This window comes from Pecten maximus, chromosome 5 (genome assembly GCF_902652985.1).
Source record: "Pecten maximus chromosome 5, xPecMax1.1, whole genome shotgun sequence".
NCBI classification, from domain to species: Eukaryota; Metazoa; Mollusca; class Bivalvia; order Pectinida; family Pectinidae; genus Pecten; species Pecten maximus.
The window spans coordinates 35,889,251-35,907,896 of record NC_047019.1 but is presented as its reverse complement, the minus strand read 5'-3'; the positions used below and the strand labels follow the sequence as shown (position 1 = coordinate 35,907,896).

Genomic DNA, 18,646 nt, shown 5'->3' with positions numbered 1-18,646 from the left:
TAAAATTTATACAAACTCTGTTCCCCTCCCCCCAAAGATGTTCCTGACCAAATATGGTTCTAATTCATTCATAACTTTATGACTTGTAGCGATTTAAAGACTAATCTCTATTTCCCCTATTTGGCCCCGCCCCTCAGGCCCCTGGGGGTTCAGAGTAAAAATTTATACAAACTCTGTTCCCCTTTCTCCCAAGGATGTTCCTGACCAAATTTGGTTCTAATTCATTAATAACTTTATGACAAGTAGCGATTTAAAGGATTAACCCTATTTCCCCTATTGGGCCCCACCCCTAAGGCCCCTGGGGACCAGACCAACCGTTTATACAAAATTGGTTTCCATTCACCCAAGGATGTTTCAGACCAAATATGGATCAAATCCCTTTATTCCTACAGAAGAAGAAGGATTTCAAAGAATTTGCTATATTTCCCCTATTGGGCCCCGCCCCTCAGGCCCCTGGGAGGCCAGACCCACCATTTATTCAAAATTGGTTCCCCTTCACCCAAGGATGCTTCAGACCAAACATGGATCAAATCCCTTTATTCCTGCAGAAGAAGAAGGATTTTAAAGAATATGCTATATTCCCCTATTGGGTCCCTATCCCCAGGCCCCTGGGGGGCCAGACCCACCGTTTATACAAAATTGGTTCCCCTTCACCCAAGGATGTTTCAGACCAAATATGGATCAAATCCCTTTATTCCTACGGAAGAAGAAGGATTTCAAAGAATTTGCTATATTTCCCCTATTGGGCCCCGCCCCTCAGGCCCCTGGGAGGCCAGACCCACCGTTTATACAAAATTGGTTCCCCTTCACCCAAGGATGCTTCAGACAAAACATGGATTAAATTCCTTAATTCCTGCAGAAGAAGAAGGATTTAAAAAAAATATGCTATATTCCCCTATTGGGCCCCACCCCCCAGGCCCCTGGGAGGCTAGACCCACCGTTTATACAAAATTGGTTCCCCTTCACCCAAGGATGCTTCCGACCAAACATGGATCAAATCCCTTTATTCTTGCAGAAGAAGAAGGATTTTAAAGAATATGCTATATTCCCCTATTGGGCCCCACCCCCCAGGCCCCTGGGGGGCCAGACCCACCGTTTATACAAAATTGGTTCCCCTTCACCCAAGGATGCTTCAGACCAAATATGAATCAAATCCCTTCATTTCTAAAGAAGAAGAAGGATTTTAAAGAATTTGCTATATTTCCCCTATGAAGGATTTTAAAGAATTTGCTATATTTCCCCTATCGGGCCCCGCCCCTAAGGCCCCTGGGGGGCCAGACCCACTGTTTATACAAAATTGGTTCCCCTTCACCCAAGGATGTTTCAGACCAAATATGAATCAAATCCCTTCATTTCTGCAGAAGAAGAAGGATTTTAAAGAATTTGCTATATTTCCCCTATTGGACCCCGCCCCTAAGGCCCCTGGGGGGCCAGACCCACCACTTATACAAAATTGGTTCCCGTTCACCCAAGGATGCTTCAGACCAAATATGAATCAAATCCCTTCATTTCTACAGAAGAAGAAGGATTTTAAAGAATTTGCTATATTTCCCCTATTGGGCCCCGCCCCTAAGGCCCCTGGGGGGCCAGACCCACCGTTTATACAAAATTGGTTCCCCTTCACCCAAGGATGCTTCAGACCAAATATGAATCAAATCCCTTCATTTCTACAGAAGAAGAAGGATTTTAAAGAATTTGCTATATTCCTCCTATTGGGCCCCGCCCCTCACGCCCCTGGGGGGCCAGACCCACAGTTTATACAAAATTGGTTCCCCTTCACCCAAGGATGCTTTAGACCAAATATGAATCAAATCCCTTCATTTCTACAGAAGAAGGATTTTAAAGAATTTGCTATATTTCCCCTATTGGGCCCCACCCCTCAGCCCCTGGGGGGCCAGACCCACCGTTTATACAAAATTGGTTCCCCTTCACCCAAGGATGTTTCAGACCAAATATGGATCAAATCCCTTTATTCCTACAGAAGAAGGATTTCAAAGAATTTGCTATATTTCCCCTATTGGGCCCCGCCCCTCAGGCCCCTGGGAGGCCAGACCCACCGTTTATACAAAATTGGTTCCCCTTCACCCAAGGATGCTTCAAACCAAATATGAATTAAATCCCTTCATTTCTAAAGAAGAAGAAGGATTTTAAAGAATTTGCTATATTTCCCCTATCGGGCCCCGCCCCTAAGGCCCCTGGGGGGCCAGACCCACCGTTTATACAAAATTGGTTCCCCTTCACCCAAGGATGCTTCAGACCAAATATGAATCAAATCCCTTCATTTCTACAGAAGAAGAAGGATTTTAAAGAATTTGCTATATTTCTCCTATTGGGCCCCGCCCCTAAGGCCCCGGGGGGGCCAGACACACCGTTTATACAAAATTGGTTCCCCTTCACCCAAGGATGCTTCAGACCAAATATGAATCAAATCCCTTCATTTCTACAGAAGAAGAAGGATTTTAAAGAATTTGCTATATTTCCCCTATTGGGCCCCGCCCCTAAGGCCCCTGGGGGGCCAGACCCACTGTTTATACAAAATTGGTTCCCCTTCACCCAAGGATGCTTCAGACCAAATATGAATCAAATCCCTTCATTTCTACAGAAGAAGAAGGATTTTAAAGAATTTGCTATATTTCTCCTATTGGGCCCCGCCCCTAAGGCCCCTGGGGGGCCTGACCCACCGTTTATACAAAATTGGTTCCCCTTCACCCAAGGATGCTTCAGACCAAATTTGGTCAAAATCCACTGAGCAGTTTAGGACAAGTAGCGATTTAAAGGAAAAGTTGACGGATGGACGACGGACGACGGACACTGCGCCATGCCATAAGCTCACTGGCCCTTCGGGCCAGGTGAGCTAATAAAATTGTAATTATCTCCGAAAGTTTATAGGATAATTATAGATTATGTAACAATTATATCAATTTCCGAAGTGTTACAGGATAAATATTGTATTGCTATTGTTTAGATCAGGATCTATTGTCTATGTTTGGATGTTGTTCCCACAACAATAATTGAAGTGATGTCAAACAGATAAATCAATAAAGCAGCATCCATCTTGTATTTTATACAACAAACATGTTGGCTCTTATAAATGTTTGTAACATACCTAGCCCAAGGCTGAGTCGGACTCCTCCCAAGAAGTCGTTACTGGAGATTTTGTCGTAGTCCCAGATAGTTAGTTCTAGGCCACGTTCCTTAAGATCGTCTGGGCTGACGTCATCAAATATAAACTTGTAGTTCCACTTAGGGTTACAGTCTCTTTTTATCACAGGTGTTTTCTGCTTCAGCCCCTTACTCTTGTCTGGTAACAGGTAGCTGTGAGGGGAAGATCACTAATATTTCACCGAGTCAAATCATACAATTATTTACCGTATATATATATCAAAGTTTATGTTTTACAGAATATACCAAGTTACTTTTAACAAAATACAGAAAGGCTTTACAGGTCCAAATGTTAACAATGTACAAGATAAATTTGGTTATCTACAACCTGCCTTAAAGTCGTCTCTTTATAACAAATACCTGTCTATAATGACCAACACTTTCAGTTCCATACATAATATATCTATTGAACACAAAACTTTATATAAAGACCTCTTTTTCTCTTCTCCTTTGAGTGGTCTTTATAGGCAGGGTAGAGTATATACATATAAAGAGGACTCACGCTTTACAGAAGGGGTCGGAGAATCCATTGGAGCGGACTGCAGTGAGGTTCCTTGCCTCCTTGACAAGGACCTGTAACTGGAATCCAGATTGCCCATCTGGCTGAGCCTTCTTCCTCTTGGTCTTGGTTGGGGATGTGAGGAGCTCCTTCACATTGTCCCTAGATACCAACCTTAGTGACAGGATTAGGTCACCTTGGTAAGTCAGCAGTGATGTGGTTTGTGTCTCCACCTGTTAAGATAGCTTTGTTTACCTCATTGCATCAGAGTCATGAACATTTCAAAATAATCTGCCATTTAAAGATTGAAACAAATTGTATGTCAAATGTTTTTACCCAGGGTATATATGAGTGACCACTCCCATTGTCCAGGTGTATATATGAGTGACAACTCCCATTGTCCAGGTGTATATATGAGTGACCACTCCCATTGTCCAGGTGTATATATGAGTGACCACTCCCATTGTCCAGGTGTATAAATGAGGGACCACTCCCATTGTCCAGGTGTATATATGAGTGACCACTCCGATTGTCAAGTTGTATATAAGAGGAACCACTCCCATTGTCCAGGTGTATATATGAGGGACCACTCCCATTGTCCAGGTGTATATATGAGTGACCACTCCCATTGTCCAGGTGTATAAATGAGGGACCACTCCCATTGTCCAGGTGTATATATGAGTGACCACTCCGATTGTCAAGTTGTATATAAGAGGAACCACTCCCATTGTCCAGGTGTATATATGAGGGACCACTCCCATTGTCAAGTTGTATATATGAGTGACCACTCCGATTGTCAAGTTGTATATAAGAGGAACCACTCCCATTGTCTAGGTGTATATATGAGGGACCACTCCGATTGTCAAGGTATATATATGAGTGACCACTCCGATTGTCAAGTTGTATATAAGAGGAACCACTCCCATTGTCTAGGTGTATATATGAGGGACCACTCCCATTGTCTAGGTGTATATATGAGAAACCACTCCCATTGTCCAGGTGTATATATGAGGAACCACTCCCATTGTCAAGGTGTATATATGAGTGACCACTCCCATTGTCTAGGTGTATATATGAGGGACCACTCCCATTGTCTAGGTGTATATATGAGGAACCACTCCCATTGTCCAGGTGTATATATGAGGGACCACTCCCATTGTCTAGGTGTATATATGAGGGACCACTCCCATTGTCAAGGTGTATATATGAGGAACCACTCCCATTGTCAAGGTGTATATATGAGTGACCACTCCCATTGTCCAGGTGTATATATGAGGAACCACTCCCATTGTCAAGTTGTATATATGAGTAACCACTCCCATTGTCCAGGTGTATATATGAGTGACCACTCCCATTGTCAAGGTGTATATATGAGTGACCACTCCCATTGTCCAGGTGTATATATGAGTGACCACTCCCATTGTCAAGGTGTATATGAGTGACCACTCCCATTGTCCAGGTGTATATATGAGTGACCACTCCCATTGTCCAGGTGTATATATGAGTGACCACTCCCATTGTCCAGGTGTATATATGAGGAACCACTCCCATTGTCCAGGTGTATATATGAGTGACCACTCCCATTGTCCAGGTGTATATATGAGGAACCACTCCCATTGTCCAGGTGTATATATGAGTGACCACTCCCATTGTCCAGGTGTATATATGAGGAACCACTCCCATTGTCAAGTTGTATATATGAGTGACCACTCCCATTGTCCAGGTGTATATATATGAGTGACCACTCCCATTGTCAAGTTGTATATATGAGGAACCACTCCCATTGTCCAGGTGTATATATGAGTGACCACTCCCATTGTCTAGGTGTATATATGAGTGACCACTCCCATTGTCCTAGTGTATATATGAGTGACCACTCCCATTGTCTAGGTGTATATATGAGTGACCACTCCCATTGTCCTAGTGTATATATGAGTGACCACTCCCATTGTCCAGGTGTATATATGAGGAACCACTCCCATTGTCCAGGTGTATATATGAGGGACCACTCCCATTGTCCAGGTGTATATATGAGGAACCACTCCCATTGTCCAGGTGTGAGGAATCATTTCCATTCCTTCCACACAACTCATAATGGAGTACTGGACCATTGTTGTTGTATATTAGATCTACCTCAGATCAATAGAAGGAATTCAATTAGGTTAATGAATGAAGTTGACCTTGACCAGACTTAAACTGTTTTGGACTAGCTGTACACCAGCTAATCGGAGACTTTCAGATGGAATATTTACCCAGTATCAGACCTCAAACCTCTGCCAGCCAAAATCCGGCCATGGAATGGGTACCCTCTCACATCAATACAAATTGCTTCAGAAGAACCTAACCTATTCAAGCAATCGAGCAAATCTATTGAGCCGAAACTGTCTACCAACTTACCACCGAGAATTGTTTACTTGTACAACAGTACACTTACAGATCTCAAGTCTCATAGATACTTGTTCCCGAGTGCTTTGTAGATGTCTCTCAATAGACAGAAAAAATAAGTATGTACTTGGAAATCATTGATACTAGATAAAATAACACAGAATCCCAGATATTCTACTAAAATATCCAAGATCCTGCACAGAGCTTTGTCTTCACAATTTCCATTACTTCACAAAATTACAACAGATCTTTTTTTTTGCCCCAGGTAAAAAGAAGCCATTCTAGAGACTCCTGAACTCATTTCATCTGTCTGCTATTTCTAATCAATTATGAGTTCATTTTCCTTAAAAGTCTGTAGGCTAGCCTTGCAGATATTTTCATTTCCAAGAAATTGTAATCTTACATTGTATTGCTAAGTTCAACGTAAGTTAGGGTCATTTATATTTCATGGATAGTTGACCCAGTTCTGTATTTACAAGCTGTTCTCTCCAACTATGTGAAATCTCAAGTTATTCGTTCAAGAGACCTCAAAGTCATGACCAAGGAACTAAGTCCATCAAAGCAGTGGGCCAAATCCTGTGGCTAATCCAGGTAGCAGGGCTGTTCACTTCATGTCCACCAACTGTATGTTGGGGGAGGGGAGTCCAAAACACTCCTATGCTATAACCCTAGTGTTTGTCCTCACGGACGTTTCATGTGTGACAATGAATTATTACAAAATGTACTCTTGTCACTGTTGTCTGACAAACGACCTGTAGAGTATGTACATAGGTGTTAATGATGTATGAGATACCAATTCAACCAGAAAATCAATTAGCCTTCGTTAGTTAAATAGATGTGTGAGAATCCCTCAATTAGGTATTGTTCTAATTCAAAGTGGAAGTCCTCCTTAAGCCAACATTTCCGTTCTACTATCTTCTATATGATGTATGGTCAAATGATCTTAAGGTAAAATTGTGTTACAGGTGATTCTCTGTTATCACATTACTGAAATCAATTTCATGTTTTCAGAGATGTGATATAAAAGCTGAGAAAAGATAGAGTGGTGATATGCATGTTGAGAGATGAAAGAGATGCTGAGTGGGTGACAGGGATGTTGAGAGGTGATAGAAAGGCTGAGTGGGTGACAGGGATGTTGAGAGGTGATAGAGAGGCTGAGTGGGTGAAAGGGATGTTGAGAGGTGATAGAGAAGCTGAGTGGGTGACAGGGATGTTGAGAGGTGACAGAGAGGCTGAGTGGGTGACAGGGATGTTGAGAGGTGATAGAGAGGCTGAGTGGGTGACAGGGATGTTGAGAGGTGATAGAGAGGCTGAGTGGGTGAAAGGGATGTTGAGAGGTGATAGAGAAGTTGAGTGGGTGACAGGGATGTTGAGAGGTGATAGAGAGGCTGAGTGGGTGACAGGGATGTTGAGAGGTGATAGAGAGGCTGAGTGGGTGAAAGGGATGTTGAGAGGTGATAGAGAAGCTGAGTGGGTGACAGGGATGTTGAGAGGTGACAGAGAGGCTGAGTGGGTGACAGGGGTGATAAGAGGTGAAAGAGAGGCTGAATAGTGATAAAGGCTGTGAAGTATTAGAAATTTTAAATATCTGCTTACCCTTTCCTGTAAGGTGTACCATTTAGGTGCAGAGTCCCCGAACCGGAAGTAGTCGAAGTTAATGGATACTTCACCAAGGAAGTCATTTCGACCAAACCTGTCATTGTGCCACACAGTGACCCACAATATCCTGTTCTCCACCTCACTCTTAGAGATAAGATACTGTAAGGCAAAAACATCATTACTCAGGACAGGCACGCACGTTAATGTGTTGTGTTTCAACTTTTTCTTCCATTTAAGTATAGATTTCGTAGGTTCAATGGCTGTAGTTATTTCCCAGACAGAACTTAATTGTATATTTCTTCTTCTGTCTGAAAAGCCTTCCTTCGGATGTTTTGCTTTCCCATTACAGAAATTTCTAGCAGAAGTCATTAAGTTCCAGACACATATAAAAAAAACTCTGGCTAAAATCTGTTTTATTTGTTTTTCCCTCCAGACAAAGACATAAATCTATGAGCACTTACACGCAGAGTTTCGTCGAAAATTGGACAAATAGTATTTTTCTTAACTCTGGTTTTCCTTTTTCCTCCACGTGTCTTATCCGGCAATAAATACGTCTTCACATACCTGTAGAAAGATGGTTATAAGCACTCAGTCAGGTCTCAATATATCTACAGATGTGTGTGAAATTATCACATAGAAATAAAACACTGTATACTTCTAAACATTTTTGAATTTTAAAAAGGACATTACTACAACTAAAAGATGTTTTCATTTGGTTAAAGTACATGTAAATTAAAGAGCTTAAACCAGTAGGGTGCTGTAAAAACTTTACAAGTCATGGTTTATCTTGTTATTGGAAGGAAACAATTATGCATTTATGTCAATCTTTTTAAAGTTTCATTAGGGTATGAAAAAAAAATTGGAAACTGTATGAATTCACTAGCAGATTCTTACAAAAGTTTGCAAACAAAATTTGTTTCATACCCCTATGAAACTAAAAAATAATTGACATCAATGCTTATAATTAATTTTTGAAATTGATTTTTAAAATCAAATAATGTTTTATGTACAATTTAACTGATCTAGTAAGGGATTCTTTTTCACAAATCAATAAGCAACGTTAATAGCCGTATTGCGACATCACATTTTTCGCGCATTTTCGGATTTTTTTTCATAGAGGTATGAACAAAAATCTCAACCAATCAGAAAGCCACATTCTGCATACAAACAATGGAAAATTAATTATAAAGAAATAATGGTCAGATTCTGGTAGGTGTCAATTCTATTAAACTCCTGAAAAATTCATTTCAGCTTCAGCTATTTTAGTATTGATCTAATTAGTGTGTCCCTCTGATTGGTGGATTGGAGGATTGGTACATTAGTCCAGATCTCACACCACTGACCTACTGATAATGGTCAAATGAAGACAATGTCAGGCAGCAGTATTATGGTGACTATCTATCGAATATCACTGAGTGATTGAGACATACTGCTTCATGACATCACAATCACTAAAGAGAGTACAATTACTACGTCACCATCACCAATGTAAATTATACGTTTTGTATTCACAGAACATTACCTACATTTTTCAGTTATAAAACATAATTTTTTTATATGTTGATACTTAAAATCTTTGTTAATTCGAAGTTGATGAGACCATAAAAACTTTCAGTTGTTGAGAAAATACATTAGTATAACAACCATTGTCTATTGGTAAACCTTATCATACAACAAGTGTCCAGTGGTCAACGTACGGGTCTGATCGGTGGCGTTTAGGGTCAGCTGGTGCTAAGTCCTTGCATTGTCGGATGGCTATCTCCAGTGACCCAGTCCTGTAGTTATAGTCCAGGCCAAACTGTATCTCACCCGTGATAGGAACCTTCCCATAATTCACTCCACCAGCATCACTATAGAAACTAGCGATACTCTCCCGACTGTCCTGAAACACACAATGAAGAGTCGCTAACAAGAGCTAATACACAATGTATATCGTTTACTAGTAAGTTGCCAGAACCTACTTTTATTATTTCACAATTTAATGCTATTCATCCCAATGGAAAACTGATAGTGATGAAGAGTTCTACTGTGCACAACTACGAAGACTAAAACCGACAAGTCATCATACTTACAAACAATTCTTTCTCCCTTGGAGGAAGATTTTCCATACGAGCTTGGTTTCAAATGACACCAGACATTTATATACATTGTCTCTCAGACGTTTGTTTTGGGTGGCATTATCAGCTGTACCTTGGGACAGTTATTTCCTGTCCTCAACATATGCTTTAATGCTTTGAAATGGATTCTAGGTCTCTGAACAGAGCTGGCCTACTTACAGCTACAGTGGACAGGAGGTTGCCACGACTACTCCCATAGGAACTCTGGGTTGAGGCCTTATGGCTGGCTACTAGCTCGTCTATATCAGCCTCACTGTCATCCTCCTTCTACAAAAGCAGATAGCAAAATGGCTTCAAGCAAATAGGGAAAAAGCAAACTAAGTGGATTTTTGACTAACTTTAAGATTTTAAAAAAATTAGCTAAATTTTCCCTATTGGGCCTGCCCTCTCAGGCTGCCCCAGGCTCACATTCAAACAAAAATTGGTCCCCCTTCATCAAAAGATGCTTCTGACCAAATCCCATCTGTATTGCTCACCTGAATATGGCAGTAAGTATGGGGGAAATCTCCTACACAAGAAAAAGTATTTTAAAGAATTCGCTATATTTCCTCCATTTTCCCTCCCCAAAGCCCCTAGGAAGTCAGTTAAACCATTTGTTCCCCTTCAACCAAGGAAGTTTATGACAAAATTCTTCCATTTCTATAAAAGAAAAAGAATTTTTAAAGAATTTGCAATGTTTCCCCTATTCGGCCCTGCCCCTGAGGTCCCTTAGAAGCCATACCCACCATTTATTCAAAATTGGTTCCCCTTCACCCAAGGATGCTTCAGATCAAATAACAACCAATTCTTTTACATGCCTACAGAAGAAGGATTTTAACCAAAGAATTATTTCCCTTGTTGGGCCCCTCCCCTCAGGTCCCTGGGGAGCCAGAACAACCGTTTATATAAAACAAGTTCCCCTCCACTCAAAATGCTCCATGCCAAATTTGGTTGAAATCTGCTTAGTTGTTCATGATTAGCAGTGTAAAGTTAAGGGACAACCAAAGCAGGACGACAGATGCTGCACCGGAGTGAGTTAAATATGAAGTGTTTGGACGTTAATCCACAATCCATATCAATATCTATCACACTGTAGTTCCCATTTGTTTCCTGAAGAGGGATTTCTATTTGATTCATGAATCTATCTATTTTAACAGGAGATATTTACAGGAAAGGCAGCTGAAATGAAACCTATTTGTATAAGATTGATGATCCAAGAGGATGTAGTGTAATCCAAATATCATTAAACAGCAAGGAAACATTTGTCAAAGAAGACAACAGCTGCAGTTAACACACTTTTTAGTTGGAAGACAAATGGCTAATGGCGTCTAATGCTGCCAATGTTTCCCAAGTTTGCAAACAAAACATAATTGTGTCCTAGCATTGTAAAAGGTGACATCTTGACCTATCCAAAGGATGTCTGGATCTGTATCGAATACATCACCATGACAGCGAGGTCACATGACCAGTCTTATCCAGTGGTATCAGATGAAGTGTAAAAAGCATTCTTTCCCAGATAGCCTAACAATAAGCTCAATTCATGAGTTTTTCTGCCCTCTTTGTTTGATATCATTTCCATATGTAGTAAGCAGGCTTTGTCTTCTATTCTCTAGTGTGGAGATAAAAAAGTGCAAATTTATCAGAAAAACAAGAAATGCTTGGAAAACAAACAGCTTTCGATCATTGCAGTATGCTGACTGTTAAGTACATTTTTAGGTATTAGTTAAGATAAAGTATGCTGCAAGGATCTAGACTATAAGATGTTAATTTGCAAAATAATTTTCATAGACTCCATGACACATTTCAAATAAACCCAAGTTTTCATATTAGAGTAAACTTCTGATAATGAGTTAGAATGCTAACTAAATACATACAGCTAATATACTTGGGGTGATGTGACCAACCCATATCATCTGGGACCAACATATACCTATAAGCAAAGTGTTTATGTCAGCTCATCCCGAAGGTGATGTTAGACCTTGCGTGACTACAATCAGGGTAGTCTGCACTTGGTCAAGGTCGTATTGGGACGTGATACGCACCCATACTTGTGTGATCGTTGACTACACCTGCCATTGTCGGCATATTATACCTTGATGTATATTGTATTCAGTCATCTTTCAGACACATCATCAGTCTAGGAACAGCAAGACAGATTTTACTATCACCATTTAGGTTTCATTTCTGACCAATATTTAGAGAGGATATAGAGGTTAGTACATTTTATATAACTAGATCTAGGTGTGGACAGTCTAATCCTAGTGATGATAGGGGTAGCTAGCTGTTACATGCCAAATTCAATGTTACCAAAGAACGAAAAAATAAATAAAAACCCAGAAAATATAGCATGTGACATATATGAACACAAGGAGTCATCAATCATTTGATATAAGTAAACAGGTATCCTGAATTCCAATTTGGTCTTGGTTTCACTGATTTTACGTTCTAAGTATGAACACAAGAAAATGTTTAGATATGTTGTTCTCTGCAGCCAATACAACCTTATCCTGTAGAGTTCACCTATGTGTTGAAAACAAGACTGTTGATGGCTATTTTGATGATTTGCTGCCACAAATACAGCAAAACTAAATTATAAGTTTTTTTTCTGATGACGGGTCGTGCAGTGCGAACGATAATGTTGTGATATTTGTCACCTGAGAACCTGTATTTTATCTACTCTACAACTTACTTGGTGTACAATGTTGTGATATTTGTCACCTGAGAACCTGTATTTTATCTACTCTACAACTTACTTGGTGTACAATGTTGCGATATTTGTCTAACAGGAAACCTGTACTTTATCTACTCTACAACATGCTTGATGTACATAAGAATTTATTCAATTAACTAGTTGCTTGACAATTGTTTTATGTGTGAAAACCAGGTTTATAGGTCTTGTTTATATTACTGGTTGTTGGTATGCTAGGGAAGCTTTGTGGTTCAATACCCCCAGCCTCCCCTAGGACACATTCTGGTCAATTTCACCTAAACTCGTTGAGCACACTGTCTATTGATGTTGATGGGGAGGTCCATGAGAGACAAGATGTCAGGATGTCTGACAGTCTCAGGAATACAGAGGAGGCTATATAAATACAAATTCTCATCTTAGATCTGGTATAGAATTACAGCTATTGACTATATTACTGATATTTGTCTGCTATATAAAACTCCTTGATGAATCAAATATCTTGGCATCACTATTAACCCATTGTGATCAGTAACATTAATAAGCTACACATCATAAATACTAAAGTTTAACATTTCCATAAAGATCAGCTGAAGCAACGCTAGCATTAACAAGCAGGTATTCATTGTAGATTTTCCAAGGGGTTTTTCAAAAGGCCACAAAGGCCCTGTTGAGCCTATGTAACTTGAGGTTATGATTCCAGGTGTGTGATTTTATCTCTACAGGAATGGTTTGTGTTTTCCAGGAAACTAGATCTGTAATGGTTTGCTACACATAAATTGTGGTTGTGTCCTTGAGCAAGATTAACACATTGACCTAATTGCTCAGTATGGTACAGGCCTCCCGTACTATTTCCTTTTGACAGAAGGTAGCAATTATACTATCCTCTAGCAAATGTGGATATTGAAGGACAGAATGTGTTTAAGTATCAACTGCTGAGATTAAAGGCATATACACAAAGAAGGGAAACACTGGCCAAACAGAGGAAGCTATGTATGATGTTTGAGAGAGACACTGGCCAAACAGAAGAAGCTATGTATGATGTTTGAGAGAAACACTAGCCAAACAGAGGAAGCAATGTATGATGTTTGAGAGAAACACTGGCCAAACAGAGGAAGCTATGTATGATGTTTGAGAGAAACACTGGTCAAACAGAGGAAGCAATGTATGATGTTTGAGAGAAACACTGGCCAAACAGAGGAAGCAATGTTTGAGTGAGACTGGTCAAACAGAGGAAGCTATGTTTGAGTGAGACTGGTCAAACAGAGGAAGCTATGTTTGATGTTTGAGAGAAACACTGGTCAAACATAGGAAGCAATGTTTGAGTGAGACTGGTCAAACAGAAGAAGCAATGTTTGATGTTTGAGAGAAACATTGGTCAAACATAGGAAGCAATGTTTGATGTTTGAGAGAAACACTGGTCAAACATAGGAAGCAATGTTTGAGAGAAACATTGGTCAAACATAGGAAGCAATGTTTGCAATGCATGATGTTTGAGAGAGACATTGGCCAAACAGAGGAAGCAATTAATGTTTGATGTTTGAGAGAACCCAAGGCCAAACAGAGGAAGCAATGTATGATGTTTGAGAGAAACACTGGTCAAACAGAGGAAGCAATGTTTGAGAGAGACACTGGTCAAACAGAGGAAGCAATGTTTGAGAGAACCCAAGGCCAAACAGAGGAAGCAATGTATGATGTTTGAGAGAAACACTGGTCAAACAGAGGAAGCAATGTTTGATGTTTGAGTGAAACACTGGTCCAACAGAGGAAGCAATGTATGATGTTTGAGTGAAACACTGGTCCAACAGAGGAAGCAATGTATGATGTTTGAGAGAAACACTAGCCAAACAGAGGAAGCTATGTATGATATTTGAGAGAGACACTGGCCAAACAGAGGAAGCAATTAATGTTTGATGTTTGAGTGAAACACTGGTCAAACAGAGGAAGCAATGTATGATGTTTGAGAGAAACACTGGTCAAACAGAGGAAGCTATGTATGATATTTGAGAGAGACACTGGCCAAACAGAGGAAGCAATTAATGTTTGATGTTTGAGTGAAACACTGGTCAAACAGAGGAAGCAATGTATGATGTTTGAGAGAAACACTGCTCAAACAGAGGAAGCAATGTATGATGTTTGAGAGAAACACTGGTCAAACAGAGGAAGCAATTAATGTTTGATGTTTGAGTGAAACACTGGTCAAACAGAGGAAGCAATGTATGATGTTTGAGAGAAACACTGGTCAAACAGAGGAAGCAATTAATGTTTGATGTTTGAGAGAAACACTGGCCAAACAGAGGAAGCAATGTATGATGTTTGAGAGAAACATTGGCCAAACAGAGGAAGCAATGTTTGATGTTTGAGAGAAACACTGGTCAAACAGAGGAAGCAATGTTTGAGTGAGACTGGCCAAACAGAGGAAGCAATGTTTGATGTTTGAGAGAAACACTGGCCAAACAGAGGAAGCAATGTTTGAGTGAGACTGGCCAAACAGAGGAAGCAATGTTTGATGTTTGAGAGAAACACTAGCCAAACAGAGGAAGCAATGTTTGATGTTTGAGAGAAACATTGGCCAAACAGAGGAAGCAATGTTTGATGTTTGAGAGAAACACTGGTCAAACAGAGGAAGCAATGTTTGAGTGAGACTGGCCAAACAGAGGAAGCAATGTATGTTTGAGAGAGACATTGGCCAAACAGAGGAAGGAATGTAGGATGTTTGAGAGAGACACTGGCCAAACAGAGGAAGCAATATATGATGTTTGAGAGAGACACTGGCCAAACAGAGGAAGCAATGTATGATGTTTGAGAGAGACACTGGCCAATGATTTTAAGTGAAATCAGAAGTTGGATAGTGATGATAATGGATACAAATAATATTTTATTAATTAACAATGAAAAGTCTTCCAGTAGATAAGACAGTCACTTCAATATCTATAACAACCTCTACAATGAAATGTTATATATAACACTTACATTACTGACATCGGTAACTGTAACACAAACTTACATTACTGACATCGGTAACTGTAGACAATGTAACACAAACTTACATTACTGACATCGGTAACTGTAGACAGTAACACAAACTTACATTACTGACATCGGTAACTGTGGACAGTGTAACACAAACTTACATTACTGACATCGGTAACTGTGGACAATGTAACACAAACTTACATTACTGACATCGGTAACTGTAGACAGTGTAACACAAACTTACATTACTGACATCGGTAACTGTAGACAATGTAACACAAACTTACATTACTGACATCGGTAACTGTAACACAAACTTACATTACTGACATCGGTAACTGTAGACAATGTAACACAAACTTACATTACTGACATCGGTAACTGTAGACAGTGTAACACAAACTTACATTACTGACATCGGTAACTGTAGACAGTGTAACACAAACTTACATTACTGACATCGGTAACTGTGGACAATGTAACACAAACTTACATTACTGACATCGGTAACTGTAGACATTTGTAACACAAACTTACATTACTGACATCGGTAACTGTAGACAGTGTAACACAAACTTACATTACTGACATCAGTAACTGTAGACAATGTAACACAAACTTACATTACTGACATCAGTAACTGTGGACAATGTAACACAAACTTACATTACTGACATCGGTAACTGTAACACAAACTTACATTACTGACATCGGTAACTGTAGACAGTGTAACACAAACTTACATTACTGACATCGGTAACTGTAGACAATGTAACACAAACTTACATTACTGACATCGGTAACTGTAGACATTTGTAACACAAACTTACATTACTGACATCGGTAACTGTAGACAGTGTAACACAAACTTACATTACTGACATCGGTAACTGTAGACAGTGTAACACAAACTTACATTACTGACATCGGTAACTGTGGACAATGTAACACAAACTTACATTACTGACATCGGTAACTGTAGACAATGTAACACAAACTTACATTACTGACATCGGTAACTGTAGACAATGTAACACAAACTTACATTACTGACATCGGTAACTGTAGACAATGTAACACAAACTTACATTACTGACATCGGTAACTGTAGACAATGTAACACAAACTTACATTACTGACATCGGTAACTGTAGACAATGTAACACAAACTTACATTACTGACATCGGTAACTGTAGACAATGTAACACAAACTTACATTACTGACATCGGTAACTGTAGACAGTGTAACACAAACTTACATTACTGACATCGGTAACTGTAGACAATGTAACACAAACTTACATTACTGACATCGGTAACCTTGGACAATGTAACACAAACTTACATTACTGACATCGGTAACTGTAGACAATGTAACACAAACTTACATTACTGACATCGGTAACTGTAGACAATGTAACACAAACTTACATTACTGACATCGGTAACTGTGGACAATGTAACACAAACTTACATTACTGACATCGGTAACTGTAGACAATGTAACACAAACTTACATTACTGACATCGGTAACTGTAGACAATGTAACACAAACTTACATTACTGACATCGGTAACTGTAGGACAATGTAACACAAACTTACATTACTGACATCGGTAACTGTAGACAATGTAACACAAACTTACATTACTGACATCGGTAACTGTAGACAATGTAACACAAACTTACATTACTGACATCGGTAACTGTGGACAATGTAACACAAACTTACATTACTGACATCGGTAACTGTAGACAATGTAACACAAACTTACATTACTGACATCGGTAACCTTGGACAATGTAACACAAACTTACATTACTGACATCGGTAACTGTAGACAATGTAACACAAACTTACATTACTGACATCGGTAACTGTAGGACAATGTAACACAAACTTACATTACTGACATCGGTAACTGTAGACAATGTAACACAAACTTACATTACTGACATCGGTAACTAGACAATGTAACACAAACTTACATTACTGACATCGGTAACTGTGGACAATGTAACACAAACTTACATTACTGACATCGGTAACTGTAGACAATGTAACACAAACTTACATTACTGACATCGGTAACTGTAGACAATGTAACACAAACTTACATTACTGACATCGGTAACTGTAGGACAATGTAACACAAACTTACATTACTGACATCGGTAACTGTAGACAATGTAACACAAACTTACATTACTGACATCGGTAACTGTAGACAATGTAACACAAACTTACATTACTGACATCGGTAACTGTAGACAATGTAACACAAACTTACATTACTGACATCGGTAACTGTAGACAATGTAACACAAACTTACATTACTGACATCGGTAACTGTGGACAATGTAACACAAACTTACATTACTGACATCGGTAACTGTGGACAATGTAACACAAACTTACATTACTGACATCGGTAAATGTAGACAATGTAACACAAACTTACATTACTGACATCGGTAACTGTAGACAGTGTAACACAAACTTACATTACTGACATCGGTAACCGTGGACAATGTAACACAAACTTACATTACTGACATCGGTAACCGTGGACAATGTAACACAAACTTACATTACTGACATCGGTAACTGTAGACAGTAACACAAACTTACATTACTGACATCGGTAAATGTAGACAATGTAACACAAACTTACATTACTGACATCAGTAACTGTGGACAATGTAACACAAACTTACATTACTGACATCGGTAACTGTAGACAATGTAACACAAACTTACATTACTGACATCGGTAACTGTAGATAGCGTAACACAAACTTACATTACTGACATCGGTAACTGTAGACAGTATAACACAAACTTACATTACTGACATCGGTAACTGTAGACAGTAACACAAACTTACATTACTGACATCGGTAACTTTAGACAGTGTAACACAAACTTACATTACTGACATCTGTAACTGTAGACAATGTGACACAAACTTACATTACTGACATCGGTAACTGTAGACAATGTGACACAAACTTACATTACTGACATCGGTAACCGTGGACAATGTAACACAAACTTACATTACTGACATCAGTAACTGTAGACAGTAACACAAACTTACATTACTGACATCGATAACCGTGGACAATGTAACACAAACTTACATTACTGACATCGGTAACTGTAGACATTTGTAACACAAACTTACATTACTGACATCGGTAACTGTGGACAATGTAACACAAACTTACATTACTGAC

The 18,646-nt window shown here is 39.4% G+C and overlaps 1 protein-coding gene across 4 annotated transcripts in view; it reads right to left on the bottom strand.

Moving 5' to 3' along the window:
* LOC117327904 (synaptotagmin-like protein 4) overlaps nt 1–18,646 on the bottom strand; it is a 191,304-nt gene that overhangs the window by 9,655 nt on the left and 163,003 nt on the right. For all 4 annotated transcript variants that reach the window (XR_004532750.1, XR_004532751.1, XM_033885138.1 and 1 more), the window contains 6 exons: nt 9,922–10,029; nt 9,343–9,527; nt 8,107–8,209; nt 7,643–7,804; nt 3,665–3,894; nt 3,107–3,315 (listed from right to left, as the gene is read on the bottom strand). Coding sequence is in view for 2 of the 4 variants with exons in the window: in XM_033885138.1 (XP_033741029.1) it covers nt 3,107–3,315; nt 3,665–3,894; nt 7,643–7,804; nt 8,107–8,209; nt 9,343–9,527; nt 9,922–10,029 (997 nt within the window). In the remaining 2 variants the exon portion in view is untranslated. The remainder of the gene's footprint in view (nt 1–3,106; nt 3,316–3,664; nt 3,895–7,642; nt 7,805–8,106; nt 8,210–9,342; nt 9,528–9,921; nt 10,030–18,646) is intronic.